The sequence below is a fragment of the Anabrus simplex genome, chromosome 7 (assembly GCF_040414725.1).
Source record: "Anabrus simplex isolate iqAnaSimp1 chromosome 7, ASM4041472v1, whole genome shotgun sequence".
In the NCBI taxonomy this organism is placed as follows: Eukaryota; Metazoa; Arthropoda; class Insecta; order Orthoptera; family Tettigoniidae; genus Anabrus; species Anabrus simplex.
This window is the reverse complement of record NC_090271.1, coordinates 113170038-113193101: the sequence shown is the minus strand read 5'-3', so window position 1 is coordinate 113193101 and position 23064 is coordinate 113170038. Positions and strand designations below refer to the sequence as shown.

Genomic DNA, 23064 nt, shown 5'->3' with positions numbered 1-23064 from the left:
CGACCAAAGGCCAGCACACTAACCATTTAGCCATGGAGCCGGATTGGCATACATAGTAATAATTACTATATAAGTCTAAATTAGAAATATAAACAATTAATTGACTGTGGTGTCCCCAGGTACTAATCTTTCTTTTCAGCACTGTTGGATCTCAGGGGACATTAGTGAGTGACATGCTCCATGGCTTGCTTCTCAGCACCACAGTCTCAACATGGAGAAGGTCTTCTTTGTCATTTGACAGGAGATCTCCACACACTCTGTTATTTGTCCAAAGGGGGAGCAGACTGGATACGTTCGTATAATCACTGCTCTTGGAAATGGAAATTGGTGGATACATGATTCTCTGCTATAAGATATAGATGTCTTGATCAAAGTCTATCAGTATGTACTGTAGGTGATTGATATCAGCATGAATGGACATTTGGTGGTTATTTAGGATCTTTAAGTATTCTTTAATCAGAGTGCTGTATCTCCGTAGGTGTACTGGAGGAATATGGCTGTGTATTGGAAGCAATTGGTTGGAGGTTGACCTGATTATTCTAAAATGATCTGCATGGTATTGTTAACACAATGCAGACCGGTCCTGAGAAAACTCGTGTTTGCCTAGCCGAGCGTTGCAGACCGGTCCTGAGTTATCTTGTGTTAGCAGCAGACCCAGCAGACTGAACTTTAGTGCTATCTTTTGAGATATACGGGTACAATTTGGAGGTCAAGGATGATAGAAGTCTGTGTTGTATGGTTCTACACAATCGATAGTCGCATTTCTTTTCGAGTATTCTTCATATCATAGATTTTCTTTGCATTTCTTGACAACATGTTTACAAAGATCGAAGAGCCATGCAAGATGGCAGTACCCAGAGATCGCACGTGTTTAGACAAAGATGAAATTATTCGTGAATTATGTTTTGATACAGGCTCCGAATATCTAAGTGATGCTGAATATTTAGAGTTCGATGATGAAATATCTTCTAACGGAAATGTTTCAAGTGATGATGAGGATATAGCCTTATCTTCAAGGTGTGGAACTCGTGTAGCGCTGAACAAGTCTGATAATTTTGTTACGGGTGTAAATATTGTAAATAATGTAGTGTTTTCTGACAACTGGGTTATGGACAACAGTGAACTTAGGCTAGAGGATTTTGAAGGTGCTCCTGGTATAAAGGTATGGCCTAATGAATCTGGAAACATAGGACAAGTAGCAGGACTTATGTTTGGTGAGGAATTTTTTCAGTATGTAGCTGAACAGACAAACTTATACTATGAGCAGAATTCACATTCTCATAACGTATCCCCTAAAACACTAAAGTGGACTAATCTCACTAGCAGCGAAATTAAAAAAATATTGCTCTGTGTATATTGATAGGGCAGGTGAAGAAATCATGTGTGAAAGATTACTGGCCAACGATCTCCTAATAAAAACTCATATTTCCGAAAACTATGAGCAAAATAGATTTCAAGAAATACCCTGCATTTCAACAACTATTCAGGTAGGCCTCTAGAAAAATACACAGTAGTCCTTCAAAAGGTAGTGAAGTTCTGACAGTTTATTTGAATGCATGCTTTCCAGCTTCGAGGTAGTTTGAAAGTGGCCGGGAACAGGGCTGTGCATGGGGTGAAGGGCACCCGGTCCACAATGTGTTAACCCTGGAACCGGCAATCGTCGCGATCGCGACTCATTTCCCTGTTACTCAACCGGCAGAGTCGCTATCGAGATGCATTACGCCAGCACTGACTTAATTCGAGATAGCGCCTTGAAACTCAACATCTTTATGACATATCTTGCATCATATTGAAGAGGAAACTCCACTCTATAAATACACCACAATTCTAAAGTAGTTTAGTGTGACAGAGTGTGCGGTATACACGTAGAAAAACGAGAACGCTTTGCAGACGGTCATTCTGTTGTGCTTGCTGTGGTTGTCCGATGTGCATTAGCTTTCGTGGCGCAAAATGAGTGAATTGTCAGGGAAGTAGTGAAATTCGTAATTGTTTGTTTGATCTGGATGGCGAAGATGATAGTGACGTACTTTTAGAAGGAATTGACGATGATGTTGACAATAATTCGTCAGGTAGTGGCAAGTGATTTCGACACTGGTATTGACGATGATGTGGAACACAATGAACCAGCCACTGATGATAATAACGATAATGACGGTAATGCAGTTGACAAAACAGAACCGAAGTGGACAAGAGTTTATCCTCCAGAGCCAGAAATAAAAGTGGAAGAGAAGTTCAAGGTTAGAAACGCAGGTATATGAAATTGCCCTCCCAGGAGCAGTCCTCCTCTAACATATTTCTATTTGATTTTCTCCAATGCTATCCGGAATCTTTTAGTTAATGAAACTAATAAATACATACGCACAGGAAATTATACGAAATAAAACGAATTCCGGAAATATGGGTCCGTACACACGTCTGAAAAGATGGGTTGACGTTTCAGTACAAGAAATGTAAAAAAAATCATTTCTCTAGTTATAAATATGGGTCTGAACCCTAATAACAACATTTAAAAATAGTGGTACACTTCAAAATCGCAAATAACTTATTTCTATTTTTTTCTGAAGTCATGTCACTCAAACGTTTCGACTGGAAAGAAATATTCTATAACCTGTTGGTAATGGTAATTTTTGATGCCTATATACTCTATAGTTTGAATACCGACAAACCCCTTGAACAAGAGGAATTTATGGTTAGTATGTCGAAGGTCTTGTAGATAAAGAAACTATTCCAAACACTCCACCTGGACCTTCAGCATAAAAGGGGCATCAGCTGGTACGCCTCCCAGGGAAGAAACTGCGGTTGTGCCCTGTCTGTTCGACTGCAGAAAAACAGTCACGCACCCACTTCTTGTGCCCAGGATGTAATTGTAATGTCCATTAACAGTACTACCATAAATTAGAACATTTTTGGAGGCCTATGAAAGCAGGAAGAAAGATGAGCCACTTCGAAGGAAGCGAGGATGAATCTGACTAAGTAGACTCACGTCTTGGTGCGATGTGCCTGGGTTATTTCAGTTCTATTTTACTTTACAATACTTCAATGTAGTGAAACCTTTTGCACATATTTTTAATCAGCATAAAATTGTGCAAATTTTGTTTATAGTAAAATCTTCATATAATGTTACTTTTTACGTACACGTTGCCCATAACTTTCGGATTATTTCGGAATACTTAGTGTGTGTTGGATACTTCGTCCATACTGTTTCAGGATACAAAATTGGTAAGTTTAATTTCCTACTATAGTATTTTTAGGCCTTTTCTGAATAAAATGACATGTTATACGTAAAAATAAATTGAAAAACAACATTTTTATGAATTTTTTAAAAGTTGCTTGCAAAACTCGCCTAAATGCTTGCCGCTTGAAGGTGAACTGCTTGCCGGTTCCAGGGTTAAGCTGATCATGTAAGTATTGGAAGGGAACAAAGAAATGTCAGATCATATCATATATATAGAAAGATAGGAACAAGGAAAGGAACACATGATAAGTCAAACAGAGTGGCAGATCTGTTCTCTTATATTAAAGTTATAAAATTTTATTTACAACCACCTATTCAATACATTACTATATACTCATTGGATTATAGTATAATCATGAAGTATCTTAAATAATGGGACATGTTCCGTTTGGCATAGCGAACATTAATGCACAAAGACTAGGTCAGAGCCCTGAGTTAAAAAATGATCAAAATAGTATCCTCATATCAAAATAGTAACCGTGTTGTAATAAAAGAGTAGTCATCAATGATCAACACAATATAAACAATAGACTTGAGATTGTAACAAAATATGTGCAAAATAAAAACAAGTATTTATCGTGAAATGCTGTAACTGGAATGTGAACGGTGGCCAGTAAAGTAATTCGAGAGGGAAGAGGAAGATGATTGGCGTGGATCAATATCGGATGGCTATTGGAAGATGGCAGATGAAAGGGAAAAAGGAGATAGCTAGAAATAAAGGAAGTAAAATGGAAACAAGAATGATGGACGAGATGATATTGGCGGCAGTGGTGATTATGATATTACTAGTTATAGGAGGAGTAGAGGTAAACCCCGGCCCGACTTCTAGTGGCAACATGAACTGGGAAGACGTGGAGATCATTAGAAAAGTGGTGAAAGAAGTGGTGGAAGAAGTATGCCCGTTTGAGCAGATTAAGAATATGATGAAAGAGCAAATGAAAGAACTTGAGCATATAAGGAGGTGGATACAGGGAAAAACAGACGAGATAATGAGTAGAGTAGAAACCAACGAGAGAGAAATCATATCACTCAAGTCAAAAATAAGGGAGATGGAAGGAGAGGTGGTGAAGTTGCGAGCGGAAATTGAAGACTGTAACCGAGAACGGAGGAAGAAATGCCTATTCATATATGGAGTACCGGAAGACAAAGCAGAAGATAAAGTACTGACAACATACAAAGTTGTGGAAGTCATCCAGAAAATGATGAGAATTAATTTTAGCGAAGTCGATATTGATGATGTAGAAAGGATAGGTAAAAAACGGGGTGATAGACCGATCAAACTGAAGCTATTCTCCACCTTGATGGCGGAAGTAGTGATAAGAAGTGCAGATAACATACGGAGTACAAAAATTTGGATTAAAGAAGACATTGGTAGAGAAGGGGTAAAGAACATAAACACTCTGAAGAAACATTTGGCCAGGGCTAAATTACAGGGGTTAAGAGCTCATATTAAGGGTCAAAAATTAGTAGTGACCAACGGTATTTGGACTAGAATGTGGAATGCGAAGAAATTACGAGAAATGGAAGATGACAGGAATGACGAAGTAGTAGTGGGAAAGAGAGTGGAGGAAAGACAAGCTAGAGACTGTAAAGTGGGGGATGAAAGACATGGAGGCAAAGAAAGAAACAAGGATAATAAGGTAAAGGAACCAAGCTCGCAGCATGAAGGAAGTAACTTGATAGATTTGTTAATCATAGCGAACAGAGAGGTAATGGCAGAGATGAGAAATGTGATAAGGAAGGAAACCAGGGAGACCTGGGCATTAACGAAGGAGTCCAGGATGGAGGCCAGTGGCAGAGAAGATAGAAGGATACAGGGAGAGATTGTGGGAGTAGAAACACAGGACGTAACAAGAGTAAGCAAACGAAGTGAAAACACGACTGGGAAGAAAGAAGAAGAAGCAAGAGGTGCCCTAGTGAGAGGGAGAAGTCTGAGCCTCAGAGAGTTATGGGGCAAAAAGAACAGAGTAGACGAAGGTATTGTGACAAGAAGCAAAAAGTTAATGTGTAGTGAGAAGTAAATGGCTATATACAGGATAATAGTGGAGTGTGTGCGTGTTATTCATAACTATGTTAAGAGTGAGTAAACGACGGGTGTGATAGAAGAGAAGTTTCCAGGTGGTCAAGTGTGTAGTGCATGAGAAAGAGGGTGTGATAAATTGGTCAGATGATAAGGAGAAAGATAATATCTGGTGACGGTTGGTTTATGAGCTGGGGTCCTAGTTATCCCAGTTATCAGTGAGTGAACATGGCTTCATTTAAGGTGGTGAGTTGCATGGGTTCTAAAGTTAACAAATATAGTGAATTAATAGAGGTTGAAGAGTGATCAACAAGAAAGATATGTAAAGTGTAATAACTGCACATCGGCACTACAGTGGAGATAACACGTAGTCAGGTTAGCAATATAAGTAGAATATAAGAAAGGTCAGTGTCTAAGAGAGAATGTGCTGAGTGCTAACCCGGCCGGAAGTGGAACCGTCAGTGGTCTAGTGCAGACTCAGCCCGACACAGCACTGTACTCTGCTCAGTTATATGTTGCCACTTTTAGTTTCACATTGCCAATAATGCCATACAGTCTATAGATGGAATTACCCTGTTGCAATAGTTCTTTTAGTCTTCTTTTTATCCCTTTTCTTAATAGCAATATGGAGTTTATACATTTTATTATTATTATTTTCAGTACTACTAGCTTTTGTTTATCCCTGGTCTTAATAGCAATATTGAGATTTTTTGAGGTTTTGTTCATATCTGAAAAGACAACATTGACTCATGGACATTTGATTATTATTATTTCCAGCAACTTTGTTTTTCCACATTTGGTGTTAGCTATGTTTGCTATACGAGCATTATTCTATGTGTATAGTATTTTAAGCTGTCTAGGTTGAGCACTATTATTTTTCTCCCTTAATGGATCAATAAGGTCTCATCGCTGTAGATCTGGAAGAAAAAAAAAGGCTTTACTTACTTACTTACTGAAATGCTTTAACAATAAACAATCTGTAAAATAAAAACAATCAATGGGTTGTTAAAGTATGACAATAGGCATTATGGAATTAAAATGTACATCAGTGCATGAAGCGTGGATTAAATAAAAAATTGTGAGGATGGAATTCCTTCATATTGAATAAAAAGAAAAGTTAAAATAGGGTTCGTTGAATCATTGCGTGTCCAAGTTGAACCAGTCAAAAGGCACATAACAGCAATACAGACTAAGGTTTACGTATGACGTGAACACCAATGTTTGTGAATTCTATAGGAGAGACACAATCTTGATACCACAAGAGTTTAAGTTGAGCTAGTCAATATGCACATGCTAGCAATAAGACTAGGAAACTGTATGTGACGTGGAACACCAAATAGTGGACTCCTTATAATTAACGACAATCTTGAACATAGGGGGAGTTCAAGCAATCCTCAGGTGAAAGAGAGCAGATTATGGCGCGTATTGGAGTTTGGAATCCCTGGAGCTGGTATGAGGTGTCCGCTAGTGTTGGCTGCATGAAGCAAACTGTTCTCCTCACATAAGAACTGTTAATTCAGACTGGAGCACGATATTTACCAACAGAGTAAACTAAGCCAATGGTTGAACAACAGAGAGCAGTAGTACTGGACCTACAAGTGGTGCTACAGAGCTTCTAGAGGATGTTATTCTGTGTCTTGAGTTTGACAGCAGTTTTCTGCAGGTGCTTATTGAATGACAATGTTCAATCAAATGTTATACCCAAATACTTGGGGTGTCTGTTGCATTGCTAGAAGATGACATCAGAGTAAGCTACAAGATTCCTCATAGCCATTCTGTTGTTGAAATGAGCAACATATTCATCAAAGCTACAGTTCCATGCAAATTAATCGGAACAATTGAATATTTTCATTATTTTCCCAATGGTTAGTGACAGTCTGCTGCACACAACTTATTCTTAGTTATGGCACTCTCTACATGTTATTTGCACTGTTATTCAGTGTTGTTTAATTTGTGTGGCGATTGTTCTGGATAAAAGCGGTATTTATTTTGGACTGAATCACTTTGGAAGATTTTAGAGCTGGTAGAAATACCTGTTTCTTCAATGAATATGACTCCCAGGAAGTGTAGTGCGATTATAGCATTATCTCAAAATACGTCTATGACACAGAGAGAGTTAGCTACTAAATTTGGTGTTGGTGTAGGCACTATAAATAGAATTATACAGTGATACAAACGAACTGGATCAATTTCACCAAAGAAAACAGGGAACTGTTGCAGGAAAAAGAAAACGACGCCAACTGATAACCGTTTTCTCCTCAGGAGAAGTAAATTAAACCCTAGGCTAACTGCTGTGGACTTGGCACATGAATTGGGGGAAAGGGGAATGAATCTGCATGTTTCTGATGTTAACCATAGACTTCTATTAGCTGGAAGGAAAGCCTGCAAACCTGTAAAGAAACACCTTCTAACAAGAGCAGTGCGCAACAAATGTCATTTGTGGGCACATAGTCATTAGGACTGGGCATTGGAACACTAGAAGACAGTTCTTTTCTCTGATGAGAGTTAGTTTTAAGTGCAGGGGCAGAGGGTTCAATACGTCCACTGAGTGAATAGTGAGGCAACAACTTCATATTATATGTAACAGACCATAAAACACCCCATGCAGAAGATGTTTTGTGGGTGTTTCACACATGAAGGATTGGGACCTTTATTACCAATTGAAAGGATGATGAAATCTGACCAGTACATCCAAATACTGCATAGAAGATTTGCTACTGAGCTGCAGAAGAGGTTTCCAGGCGGTGATGGAATTTTTCAGTAATTTTCCGTGCCGTACTTCAAAGAAAGTGAAAACAAAAATTTCAGTGAGAACAATATTGGTGTTTTAGAGTGGCCAGGGAACTCTCCTGTCATAAATCCCATAGAAAACGTATGGGCTGTTTGCAAAAGGAGACTCGCAAATCTTGACTGTTCCACAAAAGTGCGTGTGATAGTCTTTAATTAAAGCGTGGTTTCATGATGATGAACTGAAAAATATGTGCTCAGAGCTTGTGGAATCAATGCCAAATCATGTGAAAGAATTTATAAAATTTAAAGGAGGACAGATTAGCGATTAGAAGGTATTCAAGGTATGTATTGTGTAAATAAATGAAAAAAAATGTGTACTTTATTGCCTTGTTCCAATTGATTCGCATAGGACTGTAAGAAGGAGAATAGAAACACACAAGGATAAACATGATGGCAGGCCAATTTGAACAGAGGAAACAGCAGAAAAGTTAGGACGAGGACAAACACGAAAACAGATAAGGGCAAAGTGAGTTAGCTGTGTAGCTGTAAGCTTGCATTTGGGAGGTAGTGGCTTTGAACCCTACTATCATCAGCACTGAATGTGGTTTTCTGTGATTCCCATTTTCCCACCATGTGAATGCTGGGGAGTATACCTAAATTGAGTCTACAGTTATTTCCCAATCCCAGCCCTCATCTATCCCATTGTTGCTGAAAACCTGTCCGAGTAATGGAAATGAACAAGTGACAAATAGAGCCTTATATAAAAAGACGGGAACATGAATAAGCATGAACAGGAATGCACAGTAGGAAAAACACGGTGGCAGGTCAGCATCAGAGAAGGGAGAAACAAAAAAGAAGACAAGGACAAACATGAAAACTCAAAAGGATAAGGACAATTTCACTGCTGTCTTCATGAATGAGCTCTCTTCACATTGATGTGTCTGTTGAAGACCAGATATAAAAAACAAAGGAAATACTGAAGCATGATGAATTTGAATGTGTTAAAATTATTTAGTTAGACTTATAAGTTGGAATTCTTAACAGATACAGAAAATCTCTGATGGCAGTTGATAAATCTCTTTGTCCACTGCAGTGTATATGACTTGAAGTTTCAGACTTTCTACTGCCTGTGATAAGTATAGGCTGTGGGACATTGAAGGCAAGATGTTCCTATATTACAGATCTTATTTGGAAACAAGTAAAGTCCGCCTGGTGGCCATGATCGTTAAGGCGCTGAAGTCTAAAAACGGTCTAACACCGAGGTTAGCTGGTTCGAGTCCCGTTGGTCGAAAAAATTTTCACCATCAGAATGTTGGCCGGCAGGGTAGGGGAGGTGGTGGTATACAATTTCTAATCACTAGATTGCGTGCCAAAAGCCTGGATTAAATTCCAAACCTCTCCGCAGTGCTCATATGGAGTGTGGGCATATGACGCTGTTGATGGTGATTCGTCCGTCGGATGGGGACGTTAAGCCTTGAGCAGACCCCTTGGTGCTATTCGACAGGAGTAGGCTATGTGCCGACACCGGGTTTCACCCTCTCCCTACTATCATATATCACGTCATTCATTTCATCTTTCATTAACTCCTCTGATGAGGTTGACGTCAGGAAGGGCATCCGGTCATAAAAAACCGCCACGACAAATTCATCTCACCTCATACCCGACCCCGTAGGGAAACGGGACAAGGGTTGGACAAACATTTGGAAACAAGTAAAGCAGTTTGTTAAAAATCTATGACTAGACTAAACTAACAAGATCTTGAAGTTTGGATGACTTTTTAATGTAAAATAGTGTTTGTACAGATGTTGCTATTAGATTTCTGGATTTTTTCATCATTAGTGTCATTGTAGGCTGTTACTTATTTCTGAGTATGCAATATCTCCTACTTACAGTTCATTTGCACTCAATGCTCAGTGCTATTTGTGCTTGTACTTCTGATGAGTGAACAAGCCAATTCTGGCCTGAAACTTGCATCCATGCAGATTGCACTTGATGGATGGAGGCTTGCATCTGGTGGAGCATGTATTTCTGTCGGTTAGACTTTTCATGTCTGTAACTTTCTTGCTCAATCAGTTCAACACCAGTAGAGATTATTTGGCACCAAAGCAAGCAATTCTCAGCAAATGTGTCCCAGGTTTGAGGGTTAACATTTGTGACCTTCATGGTTTTTTTAAGCTGGTCTTTATAACTCTTGGGGGGGGGGGCATCAGGGAGTCTTGTGCCTGAGCAAACTTTACCATACAGGAATTGGTGAATAAGCCTGGTGTCACTCATACAGCAGATGTGCCCAGAATTCGTGAATAAGCCTGGTGTCGCTCATACGGCAGATGTGCCCAGTTTGCTTAAGCCGATGTCCAATGTTGGTGGCTTCTACACTGTTTATGTGCGCTTTCCATGAACTGTGAGATTGGAGATATGGTTCTCCCATTTGATATTTAAGATGGGACAAAGTTTCTGTCAATGAAAATACTCAAGTACTCAAGTTTCTCGATTTCATGGTGGTTCAGCGCCCAGATTTCGCATTCATGAAGTAACTTTGAAATAATGACTGCTTTATACACCATGAATTTGGTATGAACTGTTAGGTTTTTATTCCTCAAGACCTGGTTGAATAGTTGACCAAATGTCAAGTGGGCAGCATACAGTCTATTTTCCATACTCTTTTCTGAGGTGCATAGTTCAGACAAAATGCTCCCAAGATATGAAAAGTATTCCACCTGTTCTGGAGTCACATCTCAGACAGAGGCACTGAACTCTGTTAGGGTAGTTCCTGGGACTAGTTGGCAAGAATCTTGTTGGTTTGTTTTTAGCCTTGATGGCGAGATCAAAATAATCATATGCACACTTGAAACAGTTGACCTGTTGCTTCTCAAGTGTAAGAGCAGGCGATATAGCGGTGATGTCCTGAGAAATCATATTTATGACAGTAAACATATGACCTCTGCTTATGACAGTAATCGTATGCTGTGTGCATTTTGATTTGATGCCATTTAGGCTGTCTTTAAGTGCATCAAGTATCCAGTATTTGGGAGATAGTGGGTTCCAGCCTCACTGTCGGCAGCCCTGAAGATGGTTTTCCATGGTTTCCCATTTCCACATCAGTCAAATGCTGGGGTTGTACCTTAATTAAGGCCATGGCCACTTTCTTCCCACTCTTAGCCCTTTCATGTCCCATCATTACCATAAGACCCATCTGTGTTGGTGCGACGTAAAGCAACTTGTAAAAAAAGCTATCTTTTTGTCTGTTTTTACATTTCATTTTACTCTACCTAGTAGCAAGGAAATCAGAACTATATGATAGATGATATAGCTGAGTTTTAATTACTTTTGTTGGGTAAACACCACATGTATCACAAAATATATTTTACATACAACATACAATATAGAGTGCTGAATAGATGTTTTTCTGACCTTCGAAAATCTCTTCATCTCTTTTGAGTTTCTAGCTGCAATCATCAGATCCAGAAGGCGGCATATTACCTCTGATCCACACAGGGTGCAATTCAGACACTTAAGTACAGTAGGTGACTGTACATTGCTAGGCTTTATAACTGCTCAACAACATTACACTAACCCTAGAGATAAAGTATGGCTGGGTAATACGTCAGCAAGTAGGAAGGATAGATGATATAGCTAATAGTGGGAAGGCCAGGCTGAGTAGCTCAGACGGTTGAGGCACTGCCCTTCTGACCCCAACTTGGCAGGTTCGATCCTGGCTCAGTCCGGTGGTATTTGAAGGTGCTCAAATACGTCAGCCTCCTGTCGTTAGATTTACTGGCACGTAAAAGAACTCCTGCAGGACAAAATTCCGGTGCCTTGGTGTCTCCGAAAACCGTAAAAGAGTAGGTAGTGTGACGTAAAGCAAATAACATTATTATTATTTAATAGTGAGAAAAGAGTGAGTAGAAGAGTAAGAGTGCACACTTCCTCGTGTTTAACATTGTAGTATTAACAAAGCGGGAGAGTGGTGCTACGATCACAACTGCCATATTTACTTGCATTTTAAACCCATTTTGACAGCTGTAAAATGTAGGGGGCGGTGTGGTTGTCCAGTGTGCAAGAGCCTCCCATTTTGTATGTTAAACATATAACTCTTAGGCCTACATAGCGATAAATGGTGAACAATACTTTTATGCCTACATACCGTATTTGCTGTGTAATGGACACCACCATATTATGGACACCACCATATTATGGACAGACTTTCCTCTTGAGATTTTGGAGGAAAAAAAATCCTCGCTTAATGGGCAAATTTCATTTTACATGAAAATGATCTTTAATAGGTAATACTGTATTTACATGAAAAATACCCACACATTAAAAAAATAAAAATAAAATTGAGGCACGAAATTGGGGTGCGGGTTTTATTTGCGTCAATGTTGGCATTTTTCTTTTTTCAAAATCAGCCTTCCTAAAGTTAGGGTGCGGTGATTATTCGGTGGCGGGGATTATTCGCGTAAATACGGTATTTAAAATTTTAAACCTAGTAAATGGAGATCGAGTACACACTCAGTTGTGATGACCACATAATACTATATACACTTGCCATGAAGCATAGCAGCTATTTTCTTAGTTTACAGTATATGCAGTACTTTTTAGAGTGTGTGCAGTAATTATTGGCAATGATGAAAAACGAAGGATGGGGTAGTCATGTTCAAATTCAAGTTTTTAAATAACATTGCGTTATTACCTCTGATCGTGACTGATTCATTGTAATGTGCACAAAATAACCCAGTATTGTTCACCTACAGAAGTCGGTTATGTTGATAAAAAACATTTTTTCAATATATGGAAATAAGTCAAGTTATTCAACTTACACAGTGCATTAGTAATGGTTATGGTATGCCAAATATAATCTGTGTTTTGTTACATTAGCTACACAGCTGATGCTAGTTGTCAGTCAATAGATTGATTGTAGACATGTTTGTAGCAAGATCATACATTGTTTGTAGTCGCTATTGGTTTGATATTGTTGTTCACGTTATAGATTATTTTACATTCAAGATGGTGCATGTTTTAATATGTCTAATTTTTCCATCATAAATTCTTCCTGGTGTAAAAGTGGGAAAAAGAAAAGTGCCTCTATTTTTCCCAAACTGAGATTCAATTCTTTTACTGCTGCCAATGCTCTTTGCTGAATCACATCTTGAGTTAAAGGAAAAATCATCATTTCTCAGCTTAGTTATAATCAAGCTCTTTCATTTATTGCTTTCAGGTTCTCTTTTTGGTTGCACCAATATCTGATAATGTTAGGCTCTTGCACCAAACAGGTCACTGTCAAACGAAAGTTATGGTACTATTGTAGTCATTTCATTAACATTTGAAACACAGATGAAAGTCTTCGTTATTAAGTGGAAATCTTGTTCTTTGATGAATTATGTTGGGGGCGTCCGGATGGGGGAGAGGGGGGTCATATATGCGAGCTTTAATGTTTTAAATTGTCCTTGTCCTGAAAAAGAGGGATCTTATATGTGAGGAGGGTCTAAATATGTGAGTAAATACACTCCAGCCATGCTACATTTCAGTTTAGTTGGTGTTTATGTGGTATGTGAGTTAATAGTAAATGAAGTGTGAAATTCAGTTACATGTTCTGGAGTGTACCAAATACTCATAATTCCAGAGTTGCTGACAAAGATGACCAGTTTTGTGTCAGGATGACAGTCTAGATATATTGATAAGCACTCTGTGTAATTTGAAGTTGTGCTGTCTTAGTATATATTAGTTTTAAGAGACTTCTTCTTACCTTTTTGTTGAATTTATGATGATTTGTACTTCAAGCTTTTAGATCGTCATACCAGTAGACTTTATATGTAAACTAGCTGATGTACCCGTGCTTCACTACAGAATTCTGTATTGTACACAGAATTTTAGGTTAAATAGTGTACACGTTGTGGGTATGATTGTATTAAATTGCGTAGCTCTTAATGTTACCCCAGGAACGTGACAGGAAAGTCACCATACGCTTTTTCTCGTATGAAGACTGGCTTAGGGAATTTTTATTGTAGAGACAGGTCCTTTTGCCTACTATCAGCCACAGTCAAATTGAGCAGTTTTCGTTGTAATGGCAGACACACTCCTTCTGCACATTTTCTCACTTTTAATGAACAGTATTATGCTGTCGATTTAACAGTCCAAAGTTCCAGAGCTGAAATGACCAGGCCGCAGACAGCCGCGAGTACTCCTCTGCCATTATTCCATTAAGTGTGCACACTTCTCATTCCAAGCAACGCTTCAGAGTAAGTAACGTAGCTGGAATACTATGATGAACCAGTGTGTTACATATGGTAGTATCAGAAAATTTGTGAACCAGAAGAATGGCATGCTAAAGAATGTTATCTAATTCCCCAGCTACTTCCTGCCAGTGTTTAGGCAGGTTGTTATACACTATCGGAGATGAGTGGCAGTGGAAGAGAGAAAGCACATCACAACAAACAGTAGTTAATGTAGTATTATTGTTGATCAATTTTGTGAGCTTTCGATATTGTAGGCTTCACATTTAGTGTTCTTCCGACTCTGTAATATTAGGGCATCTAATGTAAAGGGAGTCCTTCCTTCCATGAATCTCTCTTGTCTTATTCTTCAAGTGATCATTCCTTTACCATTTTTTTCTCATTTTTGTAATCTTCCCAATTTTCCTTGTTGATATGGACTGAAAACCACGCGTTTTTATACCTTAAGACAATCATGACAAAAACCATTGCAGTTAACACGATTAAAGGATATTTCCATGTCAGCGTTGATAAGGACTGAGCAACAAAAGTCTAAATTCATGAATTGTCTTATCATATTCGTCCCCCTGTGGATGAGGGCAGTAGAATAACACCCATGGTATCCCCTGCCTGTGGTAAGGTGTGGGCTCTGAACTTGGGAATGTGGGTTGGTGACCACAGTGTCCTTAGCTGATTCCTTGTATTAGTTACACTTACTTGTGCCAGGCTCCTCACTTTCATCTATCCTATCCGACCTTGCTTGGTCAACTCTTGTTCTTTTCTGACCCTGACAGTATTACATATGGAGGCCTAGGGAGTCTTTCATTTTCACACCTTTCGTGCCCCTTGTCTTTCTTAGACTGATATCTTCATTTTTTGAAGTGTCAGACGCCTTCCATTTCCTCCCCTCTGATTTGTGTTATATAGAGGATGGTTGCCTAGTTGTACTTTCTCTTAAAACAATAATCACCACCACCACTCTTATCATATTCGATATGGTAAAACTGAATAATACATAATGATCGGAAATTGTATTCTCTATCACTTTTGTTATGTAGTACTTTTTGATAGGACCAATAACACAGGTATTTAAAAATTAAATTTTAGGTGCCTTCCTCTAAACTACCTTATCGGCCAGGGTGAGTAAAACTATTTATAGCCTAGACTGTAGTTCTTTATTCCCCAACATTACATACCAATTTTCATTAAGTTCTGTTTACCCATTTTCTCATGGCTCGGCATTGATATGGACTTAGCAACAAAAATTCAAATTCATGAATATCTCTGTTATCATAGCCGGTACAGTAAAAATATATAAGACATAAATGATTAGAAATTTAATTTTCTATAATTTTTGTTATGCAGTATTTATCAATAGGACCACTAAAAACATAAATATTTGAGAATTAAATTTTAGGCCTTCCCCTAAACTACCATTTCACTCAGCATACGTAAAATTATTTATAGCCTAGATTGTAGTGGCTCATTCCCTGACTTTACATACCAGTTTTCATTAAATTCTCTTCAGCCATTTTCTTGTGATGCGGGTACATACGTACATACGTACATACGTACATACGTACATACATACATACATACTGTGCATACATAGGGCCTACATAGTGACAGGCAGACATGACAGAAAATTAAAAAGTGCATTTCCTTGTTACTGTGGACATGACCAGTAAAGAAATACTATTCTTTTTAAATTATGAGCAATGTACAGACAAAACTCTTATTTTATATATATATAAACAGTATATAGATGACAGAATGATGGAAGAAAGAGTTTTAGAAGTGAATATATGTTTCATTGTTTGGGAAAATGCATGTGGCAGAGTTGATTGGTGTGTATTACTGAAAATTTTAAAAGATATTGGTATAGATATAGGACAGAAGACGAATTAAGAAGCTGTGTATGGAGTAGAAAGTGGTAGTAAAAGTTTTAATTTAATGAAATGCAAGAGGTGTGAGACAGGAATGTTGTATGTCGCCAACAATTTTCAACATGTATGAGCAGTGGGCAAGGGCGGAAAAAAGCGGCGGCCCAAAGGGGATGGATAATAAGTCGTATTAAATGAAAATGCCAAATTTTATTTAACAATAACAACTTGCCAGGCTTCTTTAAATACAATGCTGAAAGCTTTAACTCCTTTAAATGTATCAAATACCAACAACTCACAATTAAAGATTATACCCATATGCACTTTCAGAACTACAGCAGGATAAGAATGAGTGAGGGAACCAGCCCTCACTATCAGGTACATGTTCACACACTTTTGTGAAGGGTTTCTCGAGCTAACTCGCTGAACAAAGCCGGGTATAGAACAGCAATAAGTATAATAGACATTTTCTGAATATAAGGGAAACACAATAAAAATTCATAAACTTAGCAGTAATATTAAGAGTAGGTAAAACAAGGCCATTTGGTACCTTAACAGGAAGCAACGCTTTTAAGGCGTATAGAAAATGCGCAGCAAATTACAGTGCCCTTGAAAAAAGCACTAACCTAATCCCACTATCGGGGAATTGCCCGTCTTAACAATTTTGAATATCTGGGGCAAGCGAGGTACATGATTAGTTACCAAGAGCCTTTCCAGAAGGGGAAAACATTTCACCCAAGAAAACACATTCTTTGTCAACTCAGTTGAACTCATCAACTTGAAACCTTAAGTAAAGATAATATCGAAACCACTAGGCTCGTACCATTACACATTCATAAATTTTCATAATTACCTCAGGCACCTTTCCAAGTAACAACATTTTAAGGTTACTGTATGAAGGTCCCTCTCTATGTTACCTCTGCGCTAGCGTACCGGGTTTGAAGGGTCACAAGGCGAGCCCAGAAAGCAGAGCACTGCACCAGTGCCAACAGGAGATTAACCACACTGCTGGGCAAGGCCACTGCAAGCAGCGCAGCGGTCACGTGGACCGGAACTCCCCTCTAGAGGAGAGGGGAGGAGCAGAGAGGCACGAAGTGAGAGGGAGAGAAAGACAGGCCTCGCAAAGCAGGCAGGACACTTCAGAGCGAGATAAAATCTGTGTTTCTCTGAAGACATGCAGGAAGGGAGGCAACAAATTTATTCTTTAAGAGGGGCAAAGGAGAGCAAGGCAAAATACACACAAATACATCAAAGAAATACACAATACATAACACAGCTTGCAAGCACGTACAAGAAGATGAAAAGAAGATAGGCCAGGGAGAATAACAGTTTTTACATGGCACAATGTATATAAAAAAATTGAGAAGGCCATGAAAAAATCAAGAGGATTTGTATTGGGGAGAAGGAGTAAAGACCATTAAATATGCAGATGATATGGCAGTGTTGGCAGAAACAAAAGAAGTATTGCAAATTACGATGGAGGGTATTGTAAGAGTGGGAAAAGAGTTTGGAATCAAGCTGAACATCAGTAAGATGAAAATGATGAGGATCGGAAAGAAAATGGACACTGTGAATGTTAATGTATTTACATCATCTGTAATTGGGACATCCTGTAGGTGATAAATAAATATATTCTGTCCTATTTCCAGGGTAAGTTGTTTCAGTGTTTGGGAAATTTGGTGGCCTGGAATGAAAGCTGTACCGAGGAAGTAAGGTGTATAATTTGTATGTGAAATACAGCTTGTGGAAGGGCAAAAGGTTTGCTGAGGGTCAGGAGGATCTCATTTGAATTAAGAGGTTTGTTATTTCATGTAGAATGTGATGTCTTATGGCTCTGAAATGTGGACAGTCAAAAAGAAAGAAGAGAAATATTTGAAATGTGGTTGTGGAGAAGAGTGGAGAAAGGTGAATGGACAGACATAATAAGGAAATACTGAGGAGGTTAGGGGAGGAGAGGAACCTGATGAGGCTGAGTTTAGTAGCTTAAATGGTAGAGCGCTGGCCTTCTGAACCCAACTTGGCAGGTTTGATCCTGGCTCAGTCTGGTGGTATTTGAAGGTCCTCAAATATGTTGGCTTCATGTCAGTAGATTTACTGGCATGTAAAGTAACTCATGCAGGACAAAATTCTGGCACCTCTGTATCTCCAAAAACAGGAAAAGTAGTTATTGGGCAGGGAAAACAATAACATTATTGTTAGAACCTAATGAGGATGATACAGAAGAGGAAAACATCCTGGGTGGGTCACCTGCTATTAAGGAATTGTCTTCTACAAAGGATTGTGGGGGGACCGGGTGAGTTGGCTGTGCGGTTAGGGGCGCACAACTATGAGCTTGCATCTGGGGGATAGTGGGTTCGAGTCCCACTGTTGGCAGCCCTGATGATGATTTTTCGTGGTGTCCCATTTTCACACCAGGCAAACATTGGGGTTGTACCTTAATGAAGGCCACAACCACTTTCTTCCCACTCCTGGGCCTTTCCTAGTCCATCATCGCCATAAGACCTATCTGTGTTGGTGTGACGTTAAGCCAATTAAAAAAAAAAAAAAAAAAATTGAGGGGTAAATAGGTGGAAATAGGGGAGGAGGAAGGTAAAAGTTTAGAATGCTAACATGTGTGAAAAAAGGGAGAAGTTACGAACAAATGAAGGAAGATGCTTGGGGCCAAGAGAAATGGAGGACATCGAGTTGGTACCTGTCTGAGCGAGGACAGACTTACAGAAGAAGAAATGTGTGTAAAGCTGAATAGTTTTACATTTAATTTGTCGCAATGTTAACATTGCAGATATTATTTCGAGTCAGTCTCGTGTATTGTCGTACATTTGCCTGTTGTCTCTTGCCTCACAGCTTTTGACAGAACTGTGGTGACAAGAACAAGATCTGCTACTGGGGCCTGGTATCTCTGAGAATCCTTGCACCTTGTTTTCTACTTGCTATGATGAGAATACTAGATGATATAGTACACCAAGTAGAGAAGGAAACTGTCAGTGGTCAGGATTATTGGTAGACATATTACCTGTCAGCAAAAGTAAGAAGTAAAAAGTACATTGTGACTTAGTCTGCTATCAGACTGTTAGCAACATTTTTTCAGGACACCAGCAAAATAGTGGGAAGAATTGGACTAACATAAAGTATTTCACTCCCCTTACCTGTTGTAAACAATTCTGTGAACATGAGGGACTTAAGTTTTTAATGTAAAATTGTTTTCTTACATCAATTTGCATGATTATTTACATTATTTTCCTATTTTTTTTCCATCAGGAAGAACACTTATGTTTGGAAATGACACAGGAGTGAGTTTGGATGGTCACATAATGCTCAATAGTGGCGAAGTTCGGCACAACTGGCTTGATGTAAGTCACTCTTGATGCGTTTTTATGTAGAATAAATGAGTACTTTTTAACTGATGCTGTGAACTAGATTGCTGTATGCAGTTCCTTATCTGTGTGTAAATTCAGAAGTGTTTTACATCTTTTGGGTAGAGTTTGTTGTTGCAAACACGACATAAGTGAATATGATACCTTCTAGTGTGTACTAATCTTTTACGACTTGCATCATGCTTGCTAAGAATACTTTACTTCACGTTTAACATGTTCAGCCCTGTTGTACTATCTGTAGTTGCTTGAGTACTTTTTCAATGTACTCTCTGAGTTGAGGCACTGGAAGTAAACTATTTTATGGAGTAGCCCATTTGAACAGCTTGGATATTACTGGTGCCATAGCAGCAGTTGTGAGAGCTATCATAATTCTACATTATGCTCTATCATTGCAACCTCAGGTAGACACTTCTAGTGTGTTGGCTATATTTTGCATATGTATGTCTTCACTGACTTGGCTCAAATTCACCATAGTTTATATCATAACAGCACAGAGATCATGTGGAAAGAAGGAAAACTATACAAAAAATGTTAATGGGTTCTGAAATGTATAAAACTTACTAATGCTTAAACTACTCATATCCCATCCATTGAAGTATATATATGGTGTTGCGCTGTGTGCGATAATTTTCAAGGTGGTCGTCTTCTTCTTCCTGTGCCCTGTCCGGTCCAGGTGTTGGCGAACATCATGGTACTTCTGTTCTTGTTGACAGCTTCTCTAAAGAGTTTGGTGGATGACAGTCTGAACCATTGTAGATTCTGGAACCGTGAACCCTGATGATGCCCTGGGCCTCTTCCACCAAATATCTTTTCTTGGATCATGAGCATCATAGATCACTATTCTGCATGATGTGACAAAAATATTCCAACTTATACTGTTTGACAGTATTAAGTAGCTTTTTTTCCTTGCCGATCTGCCATTAATGTTTCTATCAGTGGCGGCTGGTCGTATCTGAGGCTGGGTGTTGCACCAACATGTTCAATGTTGCAATTTTAAATGAGAATCTAATAGAAATAACAAGAATTCCTAGTATCCGTATGTAATGAACTGCATTCATATTAAAATTGAAATACATATCCAGCAATTAAAACACAGGAAATAAGAATATAACTACAGTTATTCTTATCTCACTTGAATTGAAAATTCGCCCTCCTGTTTTTCATTGATGCAAACTTGTCAGTCACCCGTTGATTGAAGTCCGCGATTTCCATCAGCAGATCTCTTTCTATAGAAAGCATCGCCAAGGCCGACAATCTTTCCTGGGTCATAGAGTTCCTTAAGGAAGTTTTTATTTTATTCAAAGTAGAAAAACATCTTTCTGCTTCGACAGACGTCATAGGGATTGTAAAATTAAACTTCAGCAGTTTCAAGCACTCAGTTCAGTGAAAGTCCTCTCCAGGTTGTTGGTTATTATAAACTCTGCTAAACTAACAGGACCCGACAATGATCTGAATTCTTGTGCTAAATAGGGGCTGTCTGGCCGAGGCGGTAAAGGCGTGCTCGGTTTGCCCGGAAGGACGTGGGTTCGAATCCCCGTCAGGAAGTAGTAAACTTTAAGAAACGAGATTTCCACTTCCGGACGTGCATATGGCCCTGAGGTTCACTCAGCCTACACCAAAAATGAGTACCAGGTTAATTTCTAGGGGTAAAGGTGGCCAGGCGTAGAGCTAACCACTCTACCCCATCATGTGCCGAGGTTAACAATGGTGGAAGCCTTTACCTTCCACTCCTACAAGGGCTTTCATGGCCTGTACGTAGGTGACTTTGCTTTGCTTTCTTGTGCTAAATAGATGGACGATAGTTCATGGCGTAGTTTCAGTTTGTCCCAAACCGTATACACTATTTGTTGAAACTAAACTACACAAACACCGGCAGCTTTGTGACGAACTCTTACTCACAATTTAGAATCCATCAGTTTTAATAATAACGCACAGAAAAATTATCTAGAACCAAAATACTCAATCACCTGAAAACACACCAAGGCCTGCACGTGATAAATGTAAACATAACGTCTACATAAACACCAACAACTCCATGTCGCAATAGTCCAGCCGTTTACCAACATGTGACAATGTTGGCACAAAGCTCGTTTTACGGTTGGCAAATGCATAACATGAAGTTATGCTGATGAGAAAACGTTTCCTCCGAAAGTATATCCTCAAAACAAATTTTGGGATTTAATAAAAGGTTATGATTGCCCATGAATTACCAATGTTGGTAACATTGTGAATGGTGCGGTGCAGCTTACCCTTACCCTAGTGGCGTGGAAAAGAAATTACCGTTGCGAGTGGAGAGAAAGCAGGGATGAAGTCATCTCTGCAGAGTGGTGCAATCTAACGGGGACATTTGGAGTTGTTTTTCGATAGGGGACTTGCTGGTCTCATGCAACTCCCTAGGACCGATACTGGCGGGCTTGCTACCTGATGCTATACATCGTATACAGGCTTAGGCTCGACCCTGCTGAAACTAAATAGCAGCGCGCTGTGCGCTAGGGAGTTTGGCGTAGGAAAGTCAACCCCCTGAGTTTGATTTAAAGACGGCGGAGTTTAATGGTTCGTTACGAAGTATTAGTACATTGAACGATAAAAGGTGCTTGGTTTTAACACATTTTAGAGTACATGTTAGGTTTATTAAACTGCAAAATAGGAAGAAAAGACGACAAATCAAGCGTAAAATTATTGGGAGTTGTGCAAACCTGCAACAATACCACGCACCGCCCCTGGTTTCTATGTGATCAACCCAGGATATTTTTTATAATCTTTTACAAATCCACATTTCAAATCAGTTGATGCCTCACTTAGAGGCAATAAGGTAGGATTCATATAGCATTTCATGATGCATGGTTTTGTGATGAGTAGGGAGCGGATTTTTATGTGTTAAAAATGTGAAAAATATTTATTTTTTATGTGCTGAATAACTTTAAAATATGTGATAAAAACTGAAATTATTTTCCTTTAAATATCACATAACTACTCGCGCTCAAGAAGTAAATAAGTATAATATTTTGTATTAGAATATGGTGCTACCAAACGTGCTCCTTAAGGCAAAATGGTGTCTGTGTATGGAAACGTGCTGTATGGTATATTAATTTTTGATATGCCAGAGTAGATATTATGAATGGTAATTTTTTTAAAGGTAAGTAAGGTAGGTAAGGGTTATTCTGCCCAAAGGCAGGTCCGAACCTCCGCAGAGGTGTTCCTGAGCCGGAGTTTATGTGCGGTAGGGTGGCCAGTTCCTTTCTGCTCCTCCATTCCCTTATCCCCCACCAACAGCGCGTGGCAACCCATCCAACTCCTGACCACGCCCAATGTTGCTTAACTTCGGAGATCTCACGGGATCCGGTGTTTCAACACGGTTTTGGCCGTTGGCTTCTTAAATGGAATGATTTTTTTTTTTTTTTTTTTTTTAATATGGCAAAAGCAACCTATCATCTTTGAAAAAATAGTACCAGTTCGTACTCACCCATCACACGCTGGAATATTAGTTGCTAGAAGTAGTCTCAGAATTGCAGTGAACAACAAAGGTCATCTCCAAATTGTCCATCACAAATGCATGCCGATTATCTCTAAAGAACGCCTTATACTGCGAAAATGATCGCTCCACATCACAGGA

General features: G+C 39.0%; 1 protein-coding gene across 1 annotated transcript in view; it reads left to right on the top strand.

Moving 5' to 3' along the window:
• Positions 1-23064, top strand: part of LOC136877315 (T-cell activation inhibitor, mitochondrial) — a 110423-nt gene that overhangs the window by 53773 nt on the left and 33586 nt on the right. Inside the window, exon 6 of the mRNA XM_067151253.2 lies at positions 19336-19427. Within this exon, the coding sequence (XP_067007354.2) occupies positions 19336-19427 (92 nt within the window). The remainder of the gene's footprint in view (positions 1-19335; positions 19428-23064) is intronic.